The sequence below is a fragment of the Diabrotica undecimpunctata genome, chromosome 11 (assembly GCF_040954645.1).
Source record: "Diabrotica undecimpunctata isolate CICGRU chromosome 11, icDiaUnde3, whole genome shotgun sequence".
In the NCBI taxonomy this organism is placed as follows: domain Eukaryota; kingdom Metazoa; phylum Arthropoda; class Insecta; order Coleoptera; family Chrysomelidae; genus Diabrotica; species Diabrotica undecimpunctata.
The window spans coordinates 26913129-26922739 of NC_092813.1; the positions used below are offsets into that span (position 1 = coordinate 26913129).

General features: G+C 41.0%; 1 protein-coding gene across 1 annotated transcript; it reads right to left on the bottom strand.

Annotated features, from left to right (window-relative positions):
• Positions 1-2266: 2266 nt before the first annotated feature.
• Positions 2267-2848, bottom strand: LOC140452805 (uncharacterized). The gene has a single exon (XM_072547136.1). It carries the CDS (start codon positions 2846-2848, stop codon positions 2267-2269), a length of 582 nt encoding a protein of 193 aa, XP_072403237.1.
• Positions 2849-9611: the final 6763 nt, after the last annotated feature.

Consider the following 9611-nt stretch of genomic DNA (forward strand, 5'->3'; position numbering starts at 1 on the left):
AGCGCACCTGTGTATAGCAGCTAATTCGGCTTGAAATACGGTCGCGTATGTTCCTAGACATACCCGGACTTTCGTCCTTGGTTTTATGCCATATATTCCAGCCCCCGTACCTGTTTCCGTTTTGGAGCCGTCCGTATACCATATTGAGTTTGCTGTTAGCGGCGGACCAGTTTCCCAGTCCTCTCTTTTTGGTATTGTAATTTGAAAATTTTTGTTAAAACTATACCTCGTAACCATTCGGTGTACAGGCATTCCTAGAACGGGGTCTGCCTTTATGTCCTGGTAAAGCCTTAAGTTATCAGCTCTCTGCATCATACTTATTGGAGGTTGGCCTTGGATCAACCGATGTACTGTTGATCTGGCTTCACTCTGTATGTATATATGCAGAGGTGGTAGGTTTAGCAGAACTTCTAGCGCGTCCGTTGGGGCTGTTCTCATGGCTCCTGTAACACTCAAGCATGCAAGCCTTTGTGTGCTACTGAGCAATCGAATCGCCCCGGACTGTTGCGTTTTGTTCCACCACGCCACTGAACCATAAGTTATCATGGGCCTTATAACCGTTGTATATAACCAGAGGTTCATTTTAGGATTTAACCCCCAATTCTTACCACACATTCGTCTACATGTGTTCAGGGCCATAGTGGCCTTCTGTGTGACTTTCTGAATGTGTGCATTCCATGTCAGCCTCTGGTCGAATATTACACCTAAGTACTTGGCCTGACTTGTGAATGGGATTTCTACTCCCTTGAGCACTAGTGGCTCGCAGTGCTCTTTTTCTGGTGAAGGGAACAACAGATGTTTTTTTAGGGTTAACCTTCAGGCCTTCTTCCTCACACCAGCTGTCCACCATCCTCAGAGCGACTTGAAGTCTCTCCGAAATTATTTTGGTAAAGCGTCCTCGAACTACAATTACCAAATCGTCCGCATAACCCAGACAGTAAAAACCCTCCCTGGACAGTGTATTAAGTAGGTCGTCCATAAGCGTAGCCCACAGTAATGGGGATAAAACTCCTCCTTGTGGGCAGCCGCTTCCTGCCTTCGCTTCAATAGTGGCTTCACCTAACGAGGACACAATGATCCTGTTTGTTAAGGTCGCCTTTGTCCACTCGCATATGAAGGCAGGAACTCCTCTTCTTTTAAGCGCGTCCGTTACAGACTCGAAGGAGACGTTATTAAACGCTCCCTCCACTTCCAGAAACGTCGCCACCGCTATCTCCTTGTCATCTAGCGACTTTGAGAGCAGTCTGTTAAGATCATCCAGCGCCAAGTCAGTTGACTTTCCTGACTGGTATGCATATTGGCGATCACTAAGTGGATTCTCCATCAGCACGTCGTCCCTAATATACCTGTCTATCAATCTTTCCAGCGTTTTTGCTAGGAAAGAGGATAGACTTATTGGTCTGTATGACTTGGGGGTTTGGTCCATTACCCTACCAACCTTGGGGATATATGTGACTTTCACCCTTCGCCATGCGGTTGGAATATATCTCCATGCCAAACTAGCTTTGAAGATCTTTGTTAGATGCGGGATGATCACATCCTGTCCCTTCTGTAGCAAGGCTGGATGAATCCCGTCCATTCCAGGTGATTTGTATGGCTGGAATTTATTGATGGCCCACCTGATTTTTTCCGGTCTCGTGATGTCGGTAGCTAATTTCCAGTCCGCCTTAGTAGGCCTTCTGGGATGAGCTACCTCTATCGAAGGATTATTGTCAATGGATGAGCTGGGAAAATGTACCTTGGTGAGCATTATTAAGCTTTCCTCCAGGGTTTCTACATACGTTTCGTCCTCTTTCTTCAAGAGGCCGACCTGATTCGCAATACCATCCTTAGCCAGGACCTTGTGGATTCTGGAACATGCGGGAGCCTGTTCGACTTCCTCGCAGAACTTTCGCCACGAGTCTCTTTTGGCTTTTCGGATCTCCTTATTATATTGCGTCAGTTTTTCTCTATAAATGGCCCAGTCCTGGTTGAATTTGGCTTTATTGAATAGCCTTCTTACATCTGCCCTAAGCTTTTGTAAGTGTTCATTCCACCAGGGTGTGTTTTTATTTCCTTTCTTTTCTCTCTCTGGACAATTCTCCTGGTAAGCGGTCAGAACAGCTCCCCTCACCGTTTCGACTGTCAGTTCGAGATCTTCCGTATCTTTTATGGTGCCGATTCCTCCCTCAAGAGACTTCTCGAGTGAGCCTCTATAGCCTTCCCAATCCGTCTCTCTCGGGTTCCTGAACCTTTCCACCATTCGAGTCGAAGTAATTAAATCAAATCAAATGTGCCTATGGTCGGAACATGAAGGTTCCTCTGACACATGCCAATTCTTTATAGTATCGTACGTTTTTTCACTGCAAAGTGTTACATCTAAGACTTCTTTGCGCGTGGCCGTAACGAAGATAGGTTTATTTCCTATATTGGCTATTTCTAAACCCATGCTTAAGATGAACTGTAGTAAAGACTCACCTCGACTGTTGATGTTCGTACTCCCCCATGCCAGATGGTGGGCATTGGCATCACATCCCAGTATTAGATGAAGGTTCTCCCTTCGGCTGTAGGTTATAACGTCCTCTACTATGCCTGGGCGGAAGACCTTCTCTCCAGCGAAGTAGGCAGAACAGACCAACCATCTTTTACTACCTTCCTCGGTGGAAGCGGTTAAAATAGCTGTAACAAAGTCTCCGGAGCAAAGATCCGGAATCAGTGTACAGTTTACTTCGTTACCATATACAATGCATGCTCGAGGTGTCTCTCCTTTCGCATCGTATAGTAACTTACCATGTTGCGGCTTCAAGCCTGCAATCTTCCCTCCGTGGAGCCATGGTTCCTGCAGTAGGGCCAAGTCCAGGCCTTCCATGTCAAAGGCCTTCCATGCCCGGGTTTGTAGCACTCCCCTGCAAGTCGGTACGGACTTCTTTCGGGATTATTCCTTCTTTAGCTCCTTCCCTCGACTTATCATCCTTAGGGCGAGCCTTGTGTTTGGTCGAAGTGTTAACCTTCTTTGACGCTGCTTTAGAGCTTTGCCCCTCTGAAGGTTTTACTTCTTTCCTTTTTTGCTTAGCCTTGACTGCCGAGGTTGCGGCAGTTACGCCTTGCAACCCCGATGGTCCGGCCTCTGCAACCTTCCTAATGTACCCATCATCCTTGACACGGAATTTAATTCTTCCGATGCCAAAGTAAGGACACATTTGAAGTTTGTTGAGTTCCTCAAATGACTCTTTGTCCATTGAGAGGACCCATACCTGCCCTTTTTCTGCAGGTGTTTTGCCCAAAACGGTCCATATAAGGGTGTTGAGCTTTCGGTTGCTGACCCTTAATCGAGTCAGCACACTTTCCGCCTCCAACCTCTTTCCGTCCTCGTCTGGGATATAGACAGTGCAAGAACACGGCCTCTCGACTTCACTCTCGTCCTTAGCCTGGAGGCTTGCACCTTCCCAAGGCTTCAGGGCTTCTTTGCACTGCCTTAAGCTTTGTGGGTTCCATCCTGACTCCAGGGAAGCCATCACATACTACAGCCACCTTTGCCGAGCAAAGGGCTTGTGTAAAAGTCATTTCTGACTTCCTCGGCCTCTTTTTGGCTTCCGCTGGTGGCGTACTGTTGTCCGACCTTTGTCGCTTCTTTGTAGACGTTTGCGTAGCCATTTCCAGCTTTTGCTCCGCCTTCTCTTTAGACTTAGGGAGATTGTCCTTTTGTCGTTCAAGCACCTTGGTGAGGTTAGCCTTGATCACCGAGCGCTTGGCTTCAATGTAATCCTGGCCTTTTCCCACCAGATCCCTTACTTTCTTCTTGGAGGCCCCGGCCAGCCTGGCCTTAATAACCTCCTCGTCTGTCATTAGATCCACCTCCTCTAGGGAGGTGACTCTGACCGCCTTCCTTTTGGTCGGCTTCGCTATCTGTATAGTAATGCCTTCAGGGCTTTCTACTACGGGTTGTTCGGGAATATTGGTTTCCATATTATTTTCCATATTGTTCCCACGAGTAGCTAGGGAATTGCAGTCCACTCGAGCAGAGCCCCGCATGCCCGAGTAAGGCTAATTACTGTGAGGTGTCGCCTGGTTCCTTACAGGAATCGCTCTCGACCAACTACGCATGGCCATTCATCCTTCGCCGCGATGTCTTCCAGCTTGAATTTCGGATTTTTTAAAAGCTGGTTTTCTCCAGCTGGACTCCTCTGTCTGGGTTACCATTCCATAGCCAAAAGGTCCCCGTTTTTTGGCGTCGGGAATTCACCATTCATCCTTCCGTGAGGATAAGGACTAGTCGGTGATGGATGCTGAGATGCAGTTGGGCTGGTCTTCTCTTCTACTGGTATTTATTGGTGTCACCTATTTGGCGTCAGTGACCCCACCAGTGCCTCGCCGACAATTTCCGAGCTACGAGCTTCCTGTTGGGGTGTGAGGGGGCGGGAAGTTGGATAGGGTGAGTCGGCTACTCCTAGATAGTCTGTCGAGGAAGGCTCGAAAAGTGTGTGTGTGTGTGTGTGTGTGTCAGGATCGAGGGCGGGGTCCCCGCACCGGCAGACGCGTCTAATGCGTGGGACCCCACCGCCGCCGGGTTTTGGAGTTTGGCGACTGAGATTAGAGAAATTTGGAGTAGCCGTAGGGAAGTTGGAAGGGTAAACTAAAAGCTGAAGGCGAAGGCGCCGCACCTGTTCGCCTCAATTGCCACGCCTTTCTTGCGTCCAGCGGCGGTGCCCGGCGGCCACCCGGTGCACAGGCGCTGGACGCGTAGGGACTGTGTTTAGTTTCACTGGTCGTGCTCCCCTCACAATTTCAGGGACCAAGACCAGTTACTCGGCCCTCCCACCAACGTCGAGGCAAAATTACAGTCCCGGGGAGGGATCGGAGCTACAATACTCCAAGAAATAATTATTGATGACCTCAAAAGATTGAGAGATTCCGGTTTAGAACCCTTAGGAAAAGTTTGTGATTTATCGGTGATAAATCAAAAATTATATAAATTATTAAATATAACAATTGAAAAACCCTACTTTGTTGCAGACACGCATAAGTATTTTGCATTTTATGATGTACCACATTTAATAAAATGTATAAGAAATAATTTTATTACCAATGATTTTATTTTTAATGACAAATTTATAAGATTCGATGATATTAATAAAGTGTATGGTATTGACCAAAGAAGTAAAACCGGGAGTGCTCTTTTAAAATTAACAGATAAACATTTAACTCCAAACTCATTTGAAAAAATGAATGTTATACTTGGCACTCAATTACTTAGTCATTCTAAACACGGCTTATTTTGTCGAAACTATGAACAATTTGTTTGATGCCCTGAACAGTAAAAGTAAGTACAGTCCTAAGCCTTGTAATCGTGTCTACTGTAATCAAAACAAAGATGTAATTAGTGCTGAAGGATACGAATTACTGAAAAGTATGTGGAAACAGACAAGTAAGGGTTTAAAAAGACCTCCTTCTTTCGACTGCTTTCTTCTCACCATAAACGCGGTAAGACAATTTTATAGTGATTTGACAACATTAAACTCTTGTTATATATTAACCGGAAGATTAATCCAAGATCCCTTAGAAAATCAATTTTCTATTTACAGACAGAAAGGTGGTTACAGTAGAAATCCCACTGTAAGAAACTTTAAAGCTGCTTTTAAAATAAACATTGTACACAATATTATGAAACCGCCTATGACAGCAAACTCTGGGACCAACTGTGATGACGATACAAATATTTTAGAAACGTCTTATATATATATATTCTGATATTTTTAATAATTTAAATAGTGACGAGGAATACGTTAAAGGTGATAACGCATTCGACGACAGTATATTATTATCTGCAGAAAATGTTTCTCAAAATAACTATTACGACAAACAAATTTAGATTCAGATACATTGGCTTCAAGTTTAGAAAAATGTTAAGTTTATTATTTTGCAGGGTACGTATTTAAAAAATGTTTTGAAAAATTTAATTGTGAAAATTGCAAAACCAAATTAGAGGGCACAAAAGATATAGAAAATAAGCAACAAATATTACTTTTTTATAAAGAATATGCAATAAGTGACACAACTTGTCAATTAAGATATGTTAGCGATTTGATGGGCACATTCACAAAAATATGTCTTCAAATGTTTTCTACCATATTTGATGAATGCTGTGTAACCCGTGTGTTATTTAATACACGAAAGTTTATAGACGAAAAACTTGCCACAGCATTACCAGAGTGGTATAGTTGCAGCGATGCAAATCTCATAGACAGTTTATCTTAAACTTACTAATTAGAGTACAAATTTTCAAATATTGAAAAAATCTTTCTAGGTCCGCAACCATAAGCAAAAGAGCTCAAAAAAGAAAGTCTGATACAACTGCAGATAATACAGCTCAAAAAAAACGATTCCTTCAAAAAAAAAATACAAAATTGTCAATTTTGCAACATCACTGATGTATTTATTATTATTTATTAAAATAAAATTGAGAGTTTTTCATAACATTCTTCATTTTACAGTTACGTGGTTTTATGATTATTTCTATTAATTTTTTTTAAATTTAAATAAAAATAATAAATAATAAAAATTAATTAATTTTTAAATTTAAATAGTGCTGCTGTAAGATATTTATATAAACTTCAAACTTTAAGCGTTCTATAAATTTATTTCTCAGTCTATGAAGTATGATACAAACAATTGATCACATTTGGTTGTTGTCGACATTACTTCGTTCCCTTAACTTTTTCATCACGTAATATTTACGAAAATTGTAGTATTGCGAGTTGACTACGTAGCCCTTAAATAATTATTAATTTATGATTAATTATTTTGTCTACATATTCCTTTATTTTTGCATTGTACACTGTTGATGGTTTGTTCAACTCGGTTATTGTAAATAAGAAGTAGGTATTTGTTAAGGGATTAGCCTGGCACCGTTTGGTAAATTAAACTATGTATTTAACACACACACACACACACACACACACACACTGTGTGTGTGTGTGTGTGTGTGTGTGTGTGTGTGTGTGTGTGTGTGTGTGTGTGTGTGTGTGTGTGTGTGTGTGTGTGTGTGTGTGTGTGTGTGTGTGTGTGTGTGTGTGTGTGTGTGTGTGTGTGTGTGTGTGTGTGTGTGTGTGTGTGTGTGTGTGTGTGTGTGTGTGTGTGTGTGTGTGTGTGTGTGTGTGTGTGTGTGTGTGTGTGTGTGTGTGTGTGTGTGTGTGTGTGTGTGTGTGTGTGTGTGTGTGTGTGTGTGTGTGTGTGTGTGTGTGTGTGTGTGTGTGTGTGTGTGTGTGTGTGTGTGTGTGTGTGTGTGTGTGTGTGTGTGTGTGTGTGTGTGTGTGTGTGTGTGTGTGTGTGTGTGTGTGTGTGTGTGTGTGTGTGTGTGTGTGTGTGTGTGTGTGTGTGTGTGTGTGTGTGTGTGTGTGTGTGTGTGTGTGTGTGTGTGTGTGTGTGTGTGTGTGTGTGTGTGTGTGTGTGTGTGTGTGTGTGTGTGTGTGTGTGTGTGTGTGTGTGTGTGTGTGTGTGTGTGTGTGTGTGTGTGTGTGTGTGTGTGTGTGTGTGTGTGTGTGTGTGTGTGTGTGTGTGTGTGTGTGTGTGTGTGTGTGTGTGTGTGTGTGTGTGTGTGTGTGTGTGTGTGTGTGTGTGTGTGTGTGTGTGTGTGTGTGTGTGTGTGTGTGTGTGTGTGTGTGTGTGTGTGTGTGTGTGTGTGTGTGTGTGTGTGTGTGTGTGTGTGTGTGTGTGTGTGTGTGTGTGTGTGTGTGTGTGTGTGTGTGTGTGTGTGTGTGTGTGTGTGTGTGTGTGTGTGTGTGTGTGTGTGTGTGTGTGTGTGTGTGTGTGTGTGTGTGTGTGTGTGTGTGTGTGTGTGTGTGTGTGTGTGTGTGTGTGTGTGTGTGTGTGTGTGTGTGTGTGTGTGTGTGTGTGTGTGTGTGTGTGTGTGTGTGTGTGTGTGTGTGTGTGTGTGTGTGTGTGTGTGTGTGTGTGTGTGTGTGTATTGGAAGAGGTCCGTTAGCCACATATATTTATTTGTTAGTTTTTAGCATAATATGTTAGGTTCCTTATATCTATCACTGTTCCATTTAAATGGCAATATTTATTTTTTTTTTTAATCAGTAATTTAATTATTCTCGTATCACGCAAACCAAATAAATACTTTATACTGATTGAAAAAAATTCTTGTTGTAGACTGTAATATAATTGGTCTATATATCTCCTTCCTTCCGAATTTTGCATTCAGAAAATATCATACAAATCCCTAATACACTTAGAAACATTACCACAAAAACAAACTAGTGAATTCACTATTTCTAATTTATTCAGATGTGTCACATATTTTCTGTGTCGAGTTTTTAATCTCACAATTGTAGAAATATCCCACTTTGGTAGGTTATATTTAATTACATATTCAAGTGGCGAAAGGAGTTGTTGATGCAAAGAAAAATATAAATTTTTTGACATGCTTGAAATATTTTTCCATTGTTCTTCCCATATTTTATATATTCTATTTTTAAAGTCATTTATTGCATAATTCAATAAAATCTAGGATCTCACCCTTTGTTATTCCATCTTTAGCCAACCAGTCTACTTTATCATTACCTATTATAGCGGCATGTCCTAATGCCCATATGAATACCACTTCCACTTTAGACGGATTATTTTTTATACTACATAAAGTTCTAAATTGGTATGAACTGAAATCTATGTTTTTAATTAACGTCATTTTAAAGATTATTTTCTTCACAATCTGGCATCCGTATACAGGTTTTTTGCATTAACTATGAGACAGGTAAAAATATACTCGAATAGAATCCTGCAGAGAATTAAGTTTCTGTTAATAGTTTTTTAAATTTATGACTAGAGGCCACCACATGACGGCAGAATAAAAGTCAAACGTTTGTTCCATAAGGATTGTCTAACTAGTCCTATTTAAACAATGCCTATATACTGCACATCATTTATAGACAGACCTGAACTTGATTTTGCAGAACCATCAAAGACTACTCGACATTTAGTCGTCAAACTAGACTGTTTTCCCACAGCATGATGCGGTAAAAAATATCCGTTATCATTGTTAAAATCCGTTTCAGACATATGTCCTAATTCTATATATTTATTCACAAAATTAACACATACATATTTTTCAAATCTGTATTTTTGTTTAAACGTTTTTCCAATAAGTCAAATCTATGCAATGCCATAGTTTTAGAATCCCCTAATTTATTTATTGTATCCTTAAATGGTATTTTAAATACATATTTCCCGAACAATCCTTTTTAACCGTTTTCTTAAAATAATTTTCGCAAAACATTTCTTCGTTTGAATATATTTTCTTTTGGGAACCGAATTCTTTAACTTTCCAGAACTTTACTACTTGATTATTTATTGAATCATTATTAGTATTATTATAAGTATTAACATTAATTTTTATACTCTAGCGAATTAAGATATAAATTCCCAGCAATTATTCAACCAAATTCTGTATTTTGCAAAATTGGCATATTTGAACCTAAAGTTTTTCTACCTGATAACAAAACAGACCAAAATACTCTCGATGCTAGCAATTAATTTATATCATTAGACACACTAAAATCTGGATCTGCCAACTTTAAACATAAGGAGATTTTTAAATCATTTTTATTAAAAGACCTAATCGGTAACATTCC

Coding starts and splice junctions, on each gene's coding strand:
- LOC140452805 (XM_072547136.1), bottom strand. CDS start 2,848: ATGGAAGGCCTGGACTTGGCCCTACTGCAGGAACCATGGCTCCACGGA.